The sequence below is a fragment of the Phaethon aethereus genome, assembly GCF_964289735.1.
Source record: "Phaethon aethereus genome assembly, chromosome: 2".
Classification (NCBI taxonomy): Eukaryota; Metazoa; Chordata; class Aves; order Phaethontiformes; family Phaethontidae; genus Phaethon; species Phaethon aethereus.
The window spans coordinates 95,646,220-95,665,389 of record NC_138582.1 but is presented as its reverse complement, the minus strand read 5'-3'; the positions used below and the strand labels follow the sequence as shown (position 1 = coordinate 95,665,389).

General features: G+C 40.8%; 1 protein-coding gene across 1 annotated transcript in view; it reads right to left on the bottom strand.

Annotated features, from left to right (window-relative positions):
• Positions 1–19,170, bottom strand: part of CDYL (chromodomain Y like) — a 108,037-nt gene that overhangs the window by 51,675 nt on the left and 37,192 nt on the right. Inside the window, exon 2 of the mRNA XM_081996614.1 lies at positions 10,235–10,901. Coding sequence (XP_081852740.1) covers positions 10,235–10,901 — 667 coding nt within the window. The remainder of the gene's footprint in view (positions 1–10,234; positions 10,902–19,170) is intronic.

The following is a 19,170-nucleotide window of genomic DNA, read 5'->3' as shown; positions in this document are numbered from 1 at the left end:
AGTCTGTGTTCTTAAATATGTTTACAATATAAATGGTATGTACAGCAGATAATTTAGATGTTTTTTATTTGAAAAATGCATACAGTATCACAAATACACGGCTTCTGTATTTATTTTCTTTTAAATAATAGTACTTTGCTGTCTTATTACCAATAATTCACAGCAGTAATTTTGGATCATGATTATGCCAGTTTGAGTACTGCAGCTTCTCTGGCTGGGTAGGAAGTATAGCTATCCCATGGAAATATAAGATCTGGCTATTTCATTAGTTCTCAGTATAAAAAAGGAAATTTTTGCAATCACCTGTAAAATGTAAAGCTGCTTCCAGCTGTTAGCCAAGCAGCTGGCTTAAAAAAAAAAAATCATCTCAGGTTTGCACGTCCTTGAAACTAACAATTTTCTCTCTTTCACAAGCATTGATGGAAAAAAACTGAAACAGTTTCTCTACTAATTCTATGATATTTTATCCCACCTGTAACAGCCTCCCTATGAGGATGTTTTGTTGACTTTTTATTTTAAGTAGATAATGTGATTTAGGCAAATCTTCCCTGAACCATATTACCATTGTTTTGGTCTGGTTTTGATGGATTTTTGTATCAGCCTATTAAGATTAATCTTCTTTCCAAGACAACACAGATTCATAATGACAGTTTCCTTAGCAAACATACATTCTATCCACTTCACAGCTTTATCAGAGACAGGAGATGTAACTTTTCAAAAGGTGGAACAGCAAGAGACAACAGAAGTTGCTGGTGACTCTGCCAGGCACAACTGCAAAAGGCACTGCCTGAGTATTTCTGATTGCGATTCACATTGCTGCTGTATTATCAAAAGCTGTTCTGAAGTTCTGTAATTTTGGCAATGGTGGAAGAAAAAAAAAATTGGAACTCAACACTTTTGTTCTATCATTCAGTCTGATCTTCACCACATTTTCTCTGCGTAGACGTATGCAAAGTAGGTTGAAAGTGAGCCGTGTAAACAGAGCCTTTGCTTCATTGTGCTTGATTTTTCCTAAGTTTTGACACAGCAGATATGACAAACGTGTCCTCAGAAATTACTTTTGTCTCATGTTGGTACAAGTACTGTAGGAGGACGTAATGGCTGATCACTATTGACCCCATCTGAGTAGTCAAGACAGACTTAGACTCCAGATCCTCAGTCCATGTAAACTGATGCAACGTCAGAAGGACTGCACAGCTAAGAGCTTTATGTTTACCAGTGGGCCTGCAGGTGTAATACCAAATTCAGTGAAAACAACAGGAGTTTTTCTATCCACTTAGGTTGAGGATTTTATGTCCAAACTGAGTATTTCTTGAGAGCTTTCTTCCCCACACGCCCCTTTCTTTTTAAATAAATTTTATCCAGAGTTCCCATTAAAGGTTTTTCAGGGACAGAATTAAAACAAGGAAAAAGCATGTCTCTTCTCTCTCTCCCCAGGGAAACATCCTCTCCCTCACTGTCACTTCCAGAAGGCTGATAAAATAAGCCTGTCCATAAAGGAGCAGTTGGTTAGGCCATATTTATAACCGGGGGTTGGGGAAGCCGGGGAAAGGAATGGGACCACACTTTTCAATGTAGCTACCTTTTACACCAGCTTAGCTGAATCAAAAGTCTACACCAATGTAGCATCCAACTGAGGCATCTCGGTTCTAAGCAGTGGAGGATGGCAGAAGGCAGAAAAAGGAAGAAACCAGTCACTTATGCCTTATGTTCTCAGGAAAACAGCCTTAAAACTCAAGCAAACCCTGCACTTAAATCCCAATTTATTATTACGATAATCTATTGACACAAACCAATACGGCCCTGAAGAGGAGAGATTTTCACAAGGAATTCTCAATCCTGAAGCACCACGTTAAAGTAACAATAATCTGTACCAGAAACTGTACAAGCAACGGGCCAGGGGGGAGACAAAAACCAGAACAGCACGGGATAACAGACCAATTTCCACATAATACAGACCATCTAGTCTACCACATTACTTAACACTTGCATTTATACTATGCCAGAAAATACAGATAAACAAGACACTTGCAACAATTCAGAATATTGTTTTAGTCAAGAGTAAAGAAGCTGAAGAACTTGAAAATGACTTCGTAATACAGATGGAAAATTTGATGGTAGGTTAAAATGTTGCAATACAGTGCATAAGGGAAGTAATAATGTGAACTCTTAAGGAATAAGATCTAAATGCAATACAACTTTTGAAGAAAAAATCAACAAAGGTGTCTTTAATATTGGCTAAATGAAAACTGTTTCATTCTTTCCTCTTCTACACAATAGAAGATACAAAATTACACACTGCTGCATTTGACAAAGAAGTTTAACCAGTAATTTCAGAAGTTAGGCAGGCTTTATAAAGGACTTTAACCCATTTCATAGGCTTTTGTTTGCACTAATAAAATACTTGGTTGTTTTCCAGATCACTCAGCAGAGATCAAGCCACCGTCCAAATGCAATGGACACTGAAAAAGGAAGTTCCTGTCTTACGGCTTTTTTTGGAACCACAATTTACTACTTAATCAAAACAAAAACAAACAAAAGGAGGGCTCAAAGCTGCTTCTATCCTTCCAGGATGCTTAAAAAGAAATCCAAAAAGCTGTAACACAACACCCCAGCTTTCCTTCAGTTGTACTGTCCATTCTAATTCACACAGGAATGAACTTCTGCAACTCTCCTCTTATTCTTTTTGAGAAGGTTATATGCATAGCTTGTGGTCCACCTGGACAATTAACATGGTTCACACCAACACACCTCTGTCAACTGCTATGCTGTTCCCATGGGACTCTGAGGGTGGCCTAATGAGTTGTGCTGGTGACAGTGGGCTGTTCCTCATGTAAAGCCTAACACCCAGGCACACAGCGGGAGAGGTAAGAAAGTAACTGGGAAAATTTGGGAGGGAACTGAGTGAGCTCCCCTCACCCTAAGGAACAGGGAGCAGCTGAACTTTCAGCTTGGCTTGGTATGGTATTGAGAACGTACATTTCTCCCCAGTTCCGGTTGCCTCCATAAGCACTTCTATGCCTGCTTGGCTCCTCTTGAGCCTAAAGCTATCAAGACACTTAACCAAACAACGGACACCGTTTTTCTTGGGTGCTAGCGTGGATTTTTGGTTTTCTAAATATGTGGTTTTTAACCACATAAGCTGCTTTGGGCAAGGGAGAGAATAGGTAACGAACAGAACTCAATTTCAGCAGACTCTTGTCCTGTTGGGGGACTTCAACCATCCTGGTATCTGCTGGAAAAGTAGCACATCAAGCTGTAGGCAATCCAGAAGACGCCTGGAGTGCATGGAGGATAACTTCCTGTGCCAGGTAACAGACAGCCCTACCAGTAGGGGATGCCATACTGGACCTGTTGGTCACCAGTGCATGTGAGCTAATTGGTGAAGTCAAGATTGGAGGCAGCCTGGGCTGCAGTGATCATGCACTGGTGGAGTTCGCAGTCCTGAGGGATATGGGGCAGCTGAAGAGTAAAGTCAGGACCCTGATTTTACGAAAGCAAAATTCCAGCTCTTCAAGGACTTAGTCAATAGGACCCCCTGGGAAACTGCCCTCGGGGACAAGGGAGCAGAACAGAGCTGGCAGATCTTTAAGGATGCTTTCCACAGAGTGCAAGAGCTCTCGATCCCCAGGTATAAGAAATGAGGAAAGGGAGGCAAGAGACCAGCATGGCTGAGTGGAGACCTGCTGGGCAAACTAAAAGGCAAGAAGGAAACGCACAGGCAGTGGAAGCAGGGACAGGTATCCCGTGATGAGTACAGGGATGCTGCCCAGTTGTGTAGGGATGGGGTCAGGAAGGCCAAGGCGCGGCTGGAGCTGAACTTGGCAAGGGATGCAAAGAATAATAGGAAGGGCCTCTACAGGTATGTCAGCCAGAAAAGGAAATTCAAAGAAAGCATAACCTCCCTGATGAGCAAGACTGGCAAACTGGCAACAACGGATGAGGAGAAGGCTGAGGTATTCAATCACTTCTTTGCCTCAGTCTTCACTGGCAGTGTCTCTTCCCACACCGCTCGAGTGGATGGACTGCAAGACAGGGACTGGAGGAGCAAAGTTCCTCCCACTGTAAGAGAACATCAGGTTCAAGACCACCTGAGGAATCTGAACATGCACAAGTCTATGAGACATGTTAAGATGCATCCCAGAGTCCTGAGGGAACTGGCTGATGTAGCTGCCAAGCCCCTCTCCATGATATTTGAAAAGTCATGGCAGTCAGGTGAAGTCCCTGGTGACTGGAAAAAGTGAAACGTTGCACCCTTTTAAAAAAACATAGAAAGGAGGACCCTGGGAACTACCAACCTATTAGCCTCACCTCAGTGCCTGGGAAGATCATGGAGCAGATCCTCCTAGAAGTTATGCTAAGGCACATGAAGGACAAGGAAGTGATTCGAGACAGCCAGCATGGCTTCAGCAATGGCAAGTCCTACCTGACCAACCTAGTGGCCTTCTATGATGGAGTGACTACAACAGTGGGCAAGGGAAGAGATACAGATGTCATCTATCTGGACTTTTGTAAGGCCCTTGACACGGTCCCCCACAACATCCTCCTCTCTAAATTGTAGAGATACGGATTTGATGGGTGGACTGTTTGGTGGATGAGGAATTGGTTTTATGGTCGCATCCAGAGGGTAGTGGTCAATGACTCAATGTCCAGATGGAGATCGGTGATGAGTGGTGTCCCTCAGGGGTCCGTACTGGGACCAGTACTCTCTAATATCTTCACCAATGACAGACAGTGGGATCAAGTGCACCCTCAGCAAGTTTGCAGATGACACCAAGCTGAGTGGTGCCATCGACACACCTGAGGGACAGGATGCCATCCAGAAGGATCTGGACAAGCTTGAGGAATGGGCCCATGTGAACCTCATGAGGTTCAACAAGGCCAAGTGCAGGGTCCTGCACCTGGGTCAGGGCAACCCCTGGTATCAACACCAGCCAGGGAATGAAAGGATTGAGAGCAGCCCTGCCAAGAAGGACTTGGGGGTACTGGGGGATGAAAAGCTGGACATGAGCCGGCAACGTGCGCTCGCAGCCCAGAAGGCCAACCGTATCCTGGGCTGCATCCAAAGTAGTGTGGCCAGCAGGTCAAGGGAGGGGATTTAGCCCCTCTACTCTGCTCTGGCGAGACCCCACCTGGAGTTTTGCATCCAGCTCTGGAGCCATCAGCACAGGAAATACATGGACCTGTTGGAGAGGACTCAGAGGAGGGCCATCAAAATGATCAGAGGGATGGAACACCTTTCCTATGAGGACAGGCTGAGGGAGTTGGGGTTGTTCAGCCTGAAGGCTCCAAGGAGACCTTACTGCAGCCTTCCAGTACTTAAAGGGGGCTTACAAGAAAGATGCAAGGCTTGTTGCAATAGGACAAGGGGTAATGGTTTTAAACTAAAAGAGGGCAGATTTAGACTAGATCTAAGGATGAAATTGTTCACAGGGAGGGTGGTGATACCCTGGCACAGCTTGCCCAGGGAGGTGGTTGATGCCTCATCCCTGGAAGCATTCAAGGTCAGGTTGGACGGGGCTCTGAGCAACCTGGTCTACTTGAAAATGTCCCTGCTCAATTCAAGGGGGTTGGACTAGATGCCCTTTAAAGGTCCCTTCCAACACAAACTCTTCTATGATTTTTTTTCCTGATGCCTGGCTTTTCTTTGGTGCCTATACCATTGTTTGGAGATAAAACCAGCACCGTTATCCAACTGAAAAATCAGCTGACACCCTTGTTCCTTGTAGGGTGATATAGTGCAATGATCTTTGTATTGTCAGAGAGCCTGCTGCTCCTGCAAGTTATTAGTCTGAACTAATATGTGCAAGGAGGGAGATGCTAATGCCACTGTGCACACTGGTGGTGCTTGTCTGTCTATCAAGCGATGTGATTCACTGTTATTTCTTGTATTTTTTCACTTCCCGTACGCCAGCCACCAGCCTGCCTTATTCTAACAACATATGCAGTTATATGTGCTTTTCTTCCTCATTTAATACTTAGAGCTTTGCACGCCCTTCTGCCCAAAATCTCCCTTCTTGTGGCATTAATTATCAATTATATCCACATGTTGGACATTGTTACCTGAATCAAAACTGTAGTAACTATAGCGTAACCCAGAAAAAAACAAACAAAAACTAGAGTTTGACAAGCAATGGTATTCATCTGGTTTACGGTCAAGTTGTGCAGTAGGTTAACAATCAATCCAGTCTTTTAGTCCTTTCCGAAATTGCAAGACAACTCTCTAGCCTTGCGTGACTGACAGATTAGACTCCTTTTACAGTTTCACTTTTTGTGTACTCTATTAAATAGAACTTCCCTGGATATTATGAGTGTACTATGCCTAAAAAGATTTGCAATAAAATTTCAAAGCTATTCTTTAGCTCAATTTTGATAAAGGAAGCTTTCAAAAACTTTAAAGGTATCAGAACCTATTGTTAGACATGAGGCCACCTTTTGTCTTGCCTAGTTTTGAGCAATATGCATTGCTTGGAGGTGCCATTAACATCTTTTCTACATTTCAATTCTTTGGTGGCATTTTTCTGTTTCATTCATCCATTTTAGGATCACTTCTGTTAACTTTTAGTAACAACTGATGACCACCACATATTTCCAGAAAATATTTGAAATATTTTGAAAAATATTTCAAAAACCAGAACCATAGCAACATTCATTCAGTGACCCATTCCCACTTCTTCCATATATCACCCTTCTTACACTTACAGTAGTATATTACTCCATCAAGTCTGTTTTCAAGGCCAAGCCTTTAAAATATGAGCATTCAATACAATGGTTTCCTTTGTTAAAAAATATACTTTGGATAGGAACTAGATTTTAGTGTGCTGAAACCACCAACTCCCAGAGCAAACATTACTGTTCTTTTATTCCCCTGGTACCCCTGCATATTTGTATAAATATTTGCTAGTTGCCTTTTTTGAGACTGTAGGAACTTTAGAACAAGAACTGCATCATGGCAGTTTGTCTCATGAAAAGCAGGACTAGGTACTACAAAATACCAGTGTTTCCTAGTAATTGCAGTCATGGGATTTTCCTATGCATACAAGGTTTCTTCCTGGTATATACTGATATTATAAATGAAATTTGAAAAAAAAAAAAAAAATTCAAGGCTGGGGAAAAAAAAGAAGAGACCAAGCGCTGAAGAGTTTCATCATCCTGAACTAGGACTAAAAAACCAACACGAGCCACACAATTCAAAAGTAGTCATAGCAATAATCTCAAAATTAGGAACACTGTTTTCATATTAAAATTTTAAATTATTTTACCAATATTACTTAAAAAAATCAAAATTTAAATCAGCTTTAATTTAAAAAGTTGTCTAAAATTTTTTTGAAGTGGAATATGTATTTTTCGACAATCTTTCAAAATTACGCTTTCCAATTAGTGATTTCTGTTTTGACTAACTGGGTTCTTCCGACAAAAATGTTTTGATAAAAAATTCCTAAACCAACTCAAGTGGAAAAATTATTTTTCAAAACACACTTTTGTCTTCCTGACAGCATCTTCCATGTGGAAGTAGGAACTCTTAAAATTAACAGAAGGTATATGTGGAGGAGGTGGGAAGTTTGGAAAGAGTGCTCCAAATGCCAGAGCTATCATCTGTATTATTAATACGTCAGGTCTGGTGCATATGAAGACGAGGGTACGAATTTGACGGCGTGTCTGTGCAATGAATACCCGTCATGATATGCGATTCCCGAGGTGGTGTTGAAAACGTGATGAGGTGTCCATTTAAGACACAAGGAATTTCCTGAGTAAGGAGCGAAACGGGATCCTGAACTGCGGCAGCCCCATGCAGGGGAGGGAGGGAAGCATCAATTCACTCCTTCTTTAATGAACGGCAGTGTGAAGTTAAAAATAAAAACAGCAAGGAGAAGAGCGCAGCTTTAATGAAGAGACAGAGAATGTGTCAGCTGAGGAAGCTCCAAGGCCGGGCTAGCTCTAGGAGACAGGGCTGCCTCTCTTGGCGTGTCTCTAAATATCGGTCCACTCTGGCCATGCAGAATGGCTGAGCTGCAGCCTGGGCTTCCGTGAGAACGACATCTGTCCAAGAAATCCTAAAAAGCTAGGAAAAGAGACCGACGTCAGATATAAATGCAAAGTATTTTTTCTTTTGTAACTCTGTTTCCAAGTTTTGTAATCAGAGAACTACTGCACGATTTGGGTGTTACCCCCGAAATCGTTGCAGGTGAGCGCAGCTGCCGGCAACGCCACAACACGCGTGGGTATTCAGCATCTCTTGCCCAGCAGACTGCACAGCTCAGCCTGGGGATTGGTGATCAGGACAGAGAGGGAAAGCCTCAGTTAATGCACTTGTACCGACATCCCTCCAGCAGCAGACAGAAGGTGGGAACACATTGTGTATTTTTGGACAAAGACATTTTGTGACTATCTCCTTGGCTCTCCTTTTTTTGATCTACACCTTCAGATCTTGTGGAAACGTTAAGTGTGAGGAAAATCTCCTACTGCCATCGTCCCTAGGGGCAGTTGGCAGCTTTCAATGTCAGTTGCCCAGACAAATGTCTAAGAAGAGCTGAAGGAGGTGGTGGCAGTTGAGGAAATTTTAACGCCTCAAAGAAACAGATAAGTGCACCTCAGGTAATATTTTACGTGTCACTACCATTCCTGTGCAGGTCTTTCCACGTTCGCTTGATGCCCTGTAACTGGGCCCTAGCTGTACCACTATTACCAGAATTACTTAATCATTTGTGGTTACTGATCTACCAAGAAGGTCCTTTGTGTCCCAATCTTTTTTCTGAACTCCGTGAAGCAAAAAACCAGGACACCGAAGGCAACGCTTATCAATCACTTCACTAGGAACACCATACTCCAAAACACATACTAAATATCACAAAAGCATCACACGTGCACACACACTCCTCTACCTCACCTATTCAGAAAGATCACATACTGGCATCTCTTGCATTTTCCCCTCCAGCTGTGTTTACATCCTCTGAGATTTACATTCTTTCTTTAGCCCATGCAAAGGAGGAGATATTCCGGGCATCCGTGTGCACATTACCATGGTTACCTAGTTCATCTGCAGCAAAATGGGTTGGTCCATGACCTGACACCGCAGCTCCAGGAGCATACTCCTCCCTTGTCCACTGCTTTTCAACCTTTCTCACTGCAGCTGTATTTTTTTTTTCTCCCCCCAGAAAAATCAGAATGCAAGCAACAGTGGGGCACCCAATACAAACTCTCCCAAAGTCTTCAACACATTTTTTTGCCTATATAGTTTGTCTCTAAGTGTGTTTTTCTGCAGGCCCTGTCCTTGGATTTCAAGCAATTTTTCCAGCAAGCCGTCATCAATAGCATACCTGCAGATTTCACCCGCTGCATTTTATTTGAGGACGCAGTATCACACTTGCAAATTTAGCCTCAAAAGCATGCTTATGAAAGCACCTCTGACTACACAACCTGGGTCTGTCAGGGAAAAACAAAGGTTTGGGGCACAAGAATGAGGACCATGAAGTCTTAAACGAGTGTCGCAGCTGGGTGAGGGGAACAAACAGCTTCCTCCCACAAAAGCAGTTTGGGTTTCTTTGGTATCACAAATTTTACAGTACAAGTTGAATAAACTGTCATCTCCTGAGATACTAGCGAGCCAGGCATCAAACCTAAATAAGCGTTCAGTATCAAATGAGGTATAAACAACAAAATATTGATAAAATATAATGAAGACAGAATTCAATCCAAGCAGAAGGCATATGTATCTCCACAACTGGCTCAAATTTTCACTGAAACAAAATTGATCAACTTCGGGTTTTTTTAAGCAACATCATTCTCCCAGCTTTTTTTCCAGGCAATATTTGTAACAAAATAGGTATGTAAGCTGTTATGAAGAATCCCTGCTCGCATCATTCATCTATTCCCATAATTTATGTTTCTAATACTCATACGAAATTTCACCTATTTAAATAAACTTAAAGCAAAGATGTAATCTCTGGAAATGGTACACTGAATATGTGTACCACACAATGTCAAGGCCAACACAGATGTATCTTATGGTGATGCTGAAAACACAAATACCAATGAATTTCTGTGAGGAAAGCAAAAGCTGGCAAAATTCTAAATGGCTTTGTAGTCATATAGTTATGTAAAATAAAGTTGTGAAGTTCCCCAGACTTGATTCAACATGGCTGAAACAGAGTGGGTAATTTGTGTGCTTCTAAACGGCGAAAAAGATCAGTCAAATGAAAAAATCTACACAAAAATGACCAACTCGTATACATACCTTTTCCATTTATTGTTAATGCTGATGCAATTGTGGCTGTTACTGGCACTGGTAATTGTGGCACTAATGGATGTATCCTTGGTCGGCTCCCCATCCTAGCACGCTCTGCACCAGGTCCTAATAAAGCTCCCACCGGTTTTTCTGCTGCTACTTCTGGTGCTACAGAGTCTTCTTGATCCTGCTCTATATGGTCCATTTTATCCGGGCTTTCATTCTGGAAGCCATCAACTGTTGTCCGGCTCTTAATTGGACTTTTGGGCACTAGGATTTTAATACCTGATTTCGCAAGGTCCATATTTTTCCTTCCAGAAAGAGACGGTGAATTGTTTTTCCGGAACTTCTGGGTCGCAGAAAAGAGTTGATTATTTTTTGACTCATGGTCTTTACCCATAACTAAAGATTTAGTAGATGTCTTTGAAAAAGAACTATTGGTAGATCTAGAAATTTGTTTTCTGGCATTATTTGGAGAGGTCCTGTTTGTCCTGGTTAATGTGCTTTCTTTCTGCTTTTCATTGTGGCGTCTGTTAAATTCATGTATATATTCCTCACAATTAACAAGGTGCTGTTCTGGCTCCCAAGTATCATCTTCACTGTCATATCCTTTCCATCGCACCAAATACTCTGTTTTTCCCTTCTTGTTTTTCCTCTTGTCAACAATTCTCTCTACCTGTTAAAAAGGAGAATTAAACATTAGACATGGGCAGATGTACAACGCAAGTGAGCAACTTGCATGCAAATAAGTTGTTAAGAGCAGATAGATTTAAAAATACTCTTGTAGTTCTGTAATCCTGTATTGCAGCTCTGTAGCTTACAGTCTTTCACTGCTGACTGGAAATTACTCTCTTTAAACTTCAGATTGTTACTTCCGTCTCATAAAAGATGTTCTAAAATACCAAAATTGTTCTTCAGTAAGTATTTTGCATGCACAAGAATCTGAATATGACACATTACAGTCAACAATCAGCACTGACTCCAGCAAAGTTTCACCACCAGCTTCAATGTGGATAGGATTCCCCTCTCTGAACATAGAGTTCATGTTTAAATATGCTGTATAAACACAGTGTGTTTACCTTACAAAACTTATCAATTTGACACTGTTTGAATAATTGCTTACTTAGCATAAGGCATATGCGAGAATCTTTACACTTTGAATACAGTGTTCAGTTTTGGGCCCCTCACTACAAGAAGGACGTTGAGGTGCTTGACAGTGTCCAGAGAAGGGCAACGAAGCTGGTGAGGGGTCTGGAGAACAAGTCTTATGAGGAGCGGCTGAGGGAACTGGGGTTGTTTAGTCTGGAGAAGAGGAGGCTGAGGGGAGACCTTATTGCTCTCTACAACTACCTGAAAGGGGGTTGTGGTGAGGTGGGTGTTGGTCTCTTCTCCCAAGTAACTAGCGATAGGACGAGAGGAAATGGCCTCAAGTTGTACCACGGGAGGTTTAGACCGGATATTAGGAAAAATTTCTTCACTGAGAGAGTGGTCCAGGCATTGGAACAGGCTGCCCAGGGAGGTGGTGGAGTCACCATCACTGGAGGTGTTCAAAAAATGTGTCAACATGGCACTTCAGGATATGATTTAGTGGACTTGGTGGTGTTGGGTTGATGGTTGGGTTGATGATCTTAAAGGTCTTTTCCAACCTTAATGATTCTGTGATTTCTTACTTCCAGTGAGCTATCCTTCAGTTACCAGGGACAATATGGTACAGCTCAGAAATGGAGGCAAATACAGAAGATTTTTTTGAGAGGCTGTTCTTCTTGTGAAAACAGAGAACTTGTTTTGGCCAGAGTCTTTGACACATACTTGAACAAATTACCATGCCTCACTTAACTGCAAATAGAGATGATATTTATGTCACAAGTATTAAGCATGCACATGCTGCAACTGCACGTGGGACCCACAGGCTAGAGGAATTCAGGCACTGGGGTAACGCAGACAGGGCAGACAGCAGCAGCTGCAGGGACAGTGGCTCATGCCTCACACCAAAACTCATGCTAATCATGCTAGTCCTACAGAAAGGGAATTCTCTTACAGAAAAAGAGATGTAAGTGCAGGGCTAGTCTCGGGATTTCCCCTTTTTATTTCATTTTTCCTATCCAGGGTGATCCTTCTGGTAAATCCTCCAGCCCACTTCATTTCAGTTATAGAACCAGTGCAGCTTTCTTCCCCATCTCTATCTTCCTCTTGGGTATTTAAAAAAAAAAAAGAAAAAGAAAAAAAAAAAAAAGGCAGGGGGTGGGGAGGTGGATGGAACTGTCACTTATTAATTTAACTTCTAGCCCCTCATGAACAAAGACCACACGTGTAAGCTAAGATCACATGTACCTAGGAGAACCTCTGAGGACCGCTAACATTTACTGGAGTGGCAGTAACTGAATGGAACATCTACAGAACGGTTTGGAAGGATGGAAGGAAAATACGGGTATGTGTGGTATACATATATATGGTACACATATATGGCATATGATTCATTACCAAATATATGACTGTTGACAACAGATTCTCTTAAGAGCACAACTCAGTTTTATATGTGGCATGTTATCATAATGTACTGCCTGGTTTTCAACAGTGAGGTTAGATGATTACTATTATTATAATCTCAGCAGCAATATAAGTACACATCCTACAACTTCATGTGATACCCTGCAGGTGGTGTACTATGCTGTCCTGCCATTAGGATGTTGCACAGCTCAGTTTGCATAGGTGTTAAAAAAACGCAACCAAAACAACAACACACAAATAAAAACCAAATACAAACTAGCTCCCCTGTTACCTTGTTACTCAGTTGTACAGTTCAATACATTTTATACAGCAACACAATCAAAATTGTCCAATTATTATTTAAATTGTCAAAATACATTAAAAATATTTTTATTCTGCTTATTATACTTTTTAGTAAAGTTACGGGACTTAAAAAACCATGCAGCTAGCAAAGTGAAGTTATTGTTTTTCCACAAAACTGTATTTAAGAACATCTTAGCAAAAATGCTACCCCAAATAAGAAAGTAACTATGGAGAAATATGCCTTTGAAATTTTTTTAGTAGAGACTGAGTAAAAAGACCTCCAAGTATTGAGCCAGAAATGTTAAATTAAAAAATAGAAACAAACTCGTGAATCAAACTTGATGTACTGTCAAAAAAGCAGTTACTGCTAGTCTTGCTTATGCTCTCCCTCTCTTGACCTTCTAAAAAAGATTTTAAAAACATGGTTCTCAGAGAAAGATCTCCACTACGAGCAAGGTATTTTTATTTTCTATCAGGAAACAAACAGCATCAATTACTGGCAACAAAGTCCTACTAACGTCTTTCAATACTGAAAGGCCACCCATTAAGGACATGCCCTTTTCAAGTAGGAAGCCATCCCTCTCATCCAAAAAACCAGATACCTTGCAGAGATAACAGATGAACTCTAGAACAGCAGACGCAAAAATCCATTCCCAGCCCGATGATTTATAGAGCAAACAGAAATGCATAAAGAAAACCGTTACATTTATCTGTATTGTCCAAGCCTGTAACAAAGCCTATTTTGACATTGCTCTTTTTGATTAAAAGGAGACTTTTTTCCTAACCCTTTAATACTTCTTGAAGACATCTTATTTCTATTTTATTTACAACACAAAAATTATAGCAATTAACCTGTGATACACAATTTATCATGTGGCATCACAGCTCTAGTGAGGGACTTTCTGGATTGCCTCAGCTTGATTAGTCTAATTCCCCTAGGACCACTTGAAAAACTGCTCAGGAATATTCTGCTTCAATACTTTTGCTGGTGATAACAGCTACATACGTGTTTCTCATCCAGATTTGGTTAGAAGAAACTGAAATGCTTCCACAATGTACAGAGGCTTTGGGTATAGAACAGGAATAGGAATATTCATCCTGAACTAGTGACATATTTAAACTCGATTTCGTAGCAAAAACAGACCACAAACTTGTACTTCCCTTTTCCTACTGAAAAAGAAAGCGTGCCCAAGTCATCCATTTCTACTTTGACACACAGCGGTGACGTGACATGAAATGTAAGGCAAGAAATCTCAAAGTCTTATGTTATAAGATACTAATGACCTACATCCAAATATTAAACTGAATAAAGAACATGACTGGGTGGGGAGAAGAAGTCTACATTCCTACTTCCTGACACATCAGTTACGGTGCGTTTTGATGATGCAGCTAACCTGCTGGATCAGCAAGGTAACGTCCACATGGGCCGTACTGCTTCTCCTCCACTACGTTACCCTGGAGCTGAGCGGGTGCTTTTCTGTTCTTATGCCAAGTTAGTCAAGAGAGTTAAAAACTGGCAGAGTGGCCCTAGGCGCCAGGCTAAGAGCAAGACCACATCCTTAGCCATGATCATGCCAGAAATGCTGGCGACAACTAGTTTGTGCCAACTACCATTTCTACAGGGTCCAATGCCTTCTGCCACTGGGTAATATTTATTTTTAGTAATTAAAAGGTTCTTTACTGTCAGGATTTTCTGCTAATGTTTAGTTTCCAAGTGTTGTGCAAGAAACAAAAGAAAAAGGAAAATTATATAAAAAGGAAAAATAACAGAAGCGTGAGGGAAAGATACCAGGCAAACTATCTGGGTGGCAAAAGATAATGCCTCCTAGTTTATTTTAGCATGCTAAGTTACCACTTTCCCCACATGGGGCATTGATCAATAAGACTCAAAAACTCAGCCAGGAAAAAAAATGACAGAAAAACAACGCACTGCTCAGAGGTATAATCCAACAGTGTAGTGCCCAAATTGTAATTCTGCACACCATAATTATAACTGAGATTTCCCATCTGTAAAATGGTAAATTTCCCTTCTTTCCATGAATGTGGTGAGAATCAGTTCATGTTTGCTTTCTCTCCCTGAAGAAGCAGATACTCTGATTTTAATTGCTTTTATTAAGAAAACATACCATATTTACACTTTTTTTAAAAAGAGCAAGAACAAGGTAAGGTTGCAAGCCAAAGTGCTGCTTGGCTACAGCTGTGCCAGGTGAAAACAGCAACCCTGCAACTGCTCCTCCCTGTCCTGTGCTCAGAGACAACAGCTCCTCCCCATCTGTCAGCACAACTTCTTGGGTAATTATTCCCTGATGTAGTTCTGCCAAAGTGACCTGGTTTAGATATTAAGAATACCTGAGCTAATGTAGGCATCCTGAAATAACTAGTTTGGAGAGCAGCCACACATGCGTGGCATGTTCTGACACATCCAAGAGGACTGCAACTTCTAGCAGAGGACAACAAACACCTATGGGCAGGAGAGGTACAGTAACCTCTTCCTTCTGCTACAGACAGAAGGAAGGACACGCAATCCCAGTCCACGATGAAAGATCTTTAGTTCCAGTCAGTCAAAGTAAAGGTGAAATTCAAGAGGATGTTCTCCATCCAAAGCATTGTAATTTGGGCACATTTGCAAACTCTATATGAGGCATACTCTGTGTGTGTATGTGTATATATATATATACACATATATGTATGTTCTCTCCATATATAAAAAAGATCATACTTTAATTTAACAGAATATTTTAAGAGATTAAACTAAAGGTACAGCTGTCAAGGGTAGGAACAAAAACCATAATGAGCAAAATAAACACATAAGTAGGCATGTAATTATTCAATAAGTGCTGCCATGTTTATCATAAATCCATTTTCCATTCCCATGATGTCTCTCTCTGTCCTCACATTCATGTCAGGCTACATTAATTTAAAGTTAACAGAATAGAATCTATTTGACTTCATACTCTATCTGTTGTCTGTAAAATACAGGAGAAGGCCGTGTTCTGTTAGCTGACGGCTATGTTTACATCAGTGTTTTGGTTCAGAGCAATAGTGAAATTTAGAAGCAAACCCTTCTCCCATCCACACAATTTCTGCTTACTGTGCAATGGTTTTGTTCACAGACCAGGTTTTGTACACGTGATATGGATTCTTTATGGAGAAATATAAACTGGAAATGGTGCTACCAATGCAATGGTGTTACCTGTCACGCTTCAACCCCTAAAGGGGCACAGAGGTCCAAGCAAATAACAGCTATGAACAGTTTCAACACACGTTGTGGCATGGATATTTGATCCCGAGAGGCTCCACTAAATCTAGTCCAAAATGAAAGTGCTGCAGAGCAGAATATGTAGAGGTGAGGGTCACAGCACCAACTGCTTCACTCTACTGATTTTCTCCAATTGACCCAAATTACTACTGTAGACATTCCCAGATTCAGAGACTGAAGCCAGAATAAATGCAAGTCTTGGAAACTGTTCCATGTACAAATGGGACAGAAATGACCACCCATAAGCAATCAGCAATGTTTATGAATGACTATATCCTCTATTTATTGAAATACTGCGTAAGTCAATGATAAGCAGTATTCAAATACTTCTTATTGTAAATAAAAAATGCAAAATACATAGCAGCATACAACACATGGAAACAGTTAAAGTGCCAAGTTTTGCTTAAAGTAAAAGGAGAACGTATTTTTGGGAAGAGAGTTATTCAAAAACAAATTTGACAAGGATGTCAAAATACACCTGAAGGTCTGCAAAATGTGCACTAAAATCTTCAGTGTACACATTTTATTAGAAAATACACCATTTCCAGTAGGATGACTTAACACCAGTTCAGAGTATTGCTCACTGCAGTTAGCACCGGGAGCTAAATTTTAAAAATAGCTTAACACACCTACGTTCAGACTACCAAAACCATAGTATTGTATGTTTTAAGTCCAAATAACATCATTAAAAAATTATACTAGGATACCATATAAATCCCACGGCTCATCTTCACTGCAGCTCCATGGTACTCCATTCGCATTAGCCTGAGAGCAAACGTAACCTTGCCACCACATGCTCCTGGTACGGATTGGTTTGATTAGCAGGACGGAGTGATTGGATTAACAGTTGATGAACTGTTGTAAACTGAGCCGTTGCATCCTTATGGCACGACTGGCCAGAGTGTCTATATGGTACAGGACTCTCTCGCTATGGTGATGACTGTATTACATATATATTGTTCTGGAAGCCAGAGGTGTACAAAATAAAACACAGATCAGATCTGGGCAGATTACTGCCTTTCTGTCAAATTAGCTACAGCAGATGATGCAGCTTTTGTGTTACTTTCGTGACAGCTCCAGGATGAGGAATGATACCTGATCTGGCCCAAGGTCTGCCAATATAGAGTTCACCCACTCAACTGTCTTCTGGCAATCAGGACCAGCAGGATGAGCTCATACCGGATCATCGCTTCACAACCCGCAGCCGCTCTCATCCTCCTTTTGAGGAAGCAGTGTGTGCAGTGAAGTTGGAACACATTTATGTGTATGAACAGGAGTCACGTAAAGGGCTAATACATTTCCGGTGGTCCTTCATGCTAGCAGTGCAATAGAGAACTGTGTATCTCAACCCTCCTTCCAAAAATTAAGTAACCATGCTAAAGCAAATATTAAGAATTCTCTTTTCCCCAAGCTTTATTTCTACCAAAGACTGTCCATTCTTTTAGGATTCCTGGGCACAAGTCATGCAAGAGCTAACTTTGTGGCTATCAGCAACATTCAATTAATATACTGGCCGGCAGGTCATAATTAAAGTTTTAATTCACCCTCTGTATAAATTTCTAATCAAGTTGCCTATAAAAATACAATTGTCTCAGTCAAGCTCGTAATTTATCATCAACTTTATGACTTCTATCCTTCCATAGCCTTACAAAGACAATAGACAAAATAATTTAATTACCGCATTCTCATCAATGCCAACAGTTCCAGAGGATCACAGCTGTGGTGTGTGGCATGCTTGGCTGCACAGTCACCTCCTAAAAAGGCACTTTAGGAAGTTTTATGCCTCTTACTTGATTTATTTCCTCACAAGTCACTACTGATGATTGATGCTAAAATGTCATCATCACAGACATTTACAGATATGATTTACATAGAAATAATCATAGCAAGTTGTAATGCAAGTTACAGCCTACTGCAGAATTTATCAACTGCCTTACCCTACTTATAGTTATCTAGCTATTGCAAAAATGGTTAGAATATCTTACTCTTATCAACTCACTGTTCATAACTGTTCTAACCTTTTATTTACAAAGAGATAAGACACACTTATACATTTTCTGTTTTGCACAAAAGCTGTTGCTGGTATCTCTCCAATGCAGTCATGAAAAGTGCAGGTCCCAAACTTTGAGGAACCAACAGTATCCCAAAGAAAAAATATAGAAAACTGTAATGTATATTTATTACTGGCAACTCCAGCAACATGAAAGACAAACCTTTCACCCAAAGATGATATTTTCGTGTGTGATAATTTGGGAAAATGTAGTAATAAATTAAAGCTATTTCACAGTAAGAGCTGCAACAGCTTGACTACTATTTACTTAAAAGCTAAGGCCAACAGAAATATTGTCACTTTGTCCTTCAGCTAGAATAATAGAGAGTAGCAGATGAAGAATTCATCAACATTAAGCATCAAGGCTATACACTTTTGCCTTCAAAGCAGGAGAAACTGAACCTTCAACAGTGCTCAATCACAAAGACTCTGTAAAGACAAGTGACTGATAAAGATTCAAAATATTTTACCTAAAAAGAGTGTCGTAAGGAGAGAGTAGGTCACAAGAAAATGTGTTAAGAGAACACTTCATCATGGCTAAGCAAACTTCAGAAACGGGAACTGTAACAAGAAAGAGGAGCAAGAAAATCACAGAACAGTTGAAGAATAAACTTGGTATGCTGTACTTAATTTATTAAATTCCACTTAATTCTACAATAACACTTTTATCTACCAACACCAAACCAGGCTTTTCAGCAGCCCACTGCTTGCAGAAGGGAACAGTGACATGAGTCTGCTACTGTAGATCAATTGACCAAACCTCAGCAAGAAGGGACACAGACCTCGTATAAGCTCTCAGAAGCTTATTTAGTAGCAGTCTCTTCTTCCTTTTTTCTCTTAGAGGTC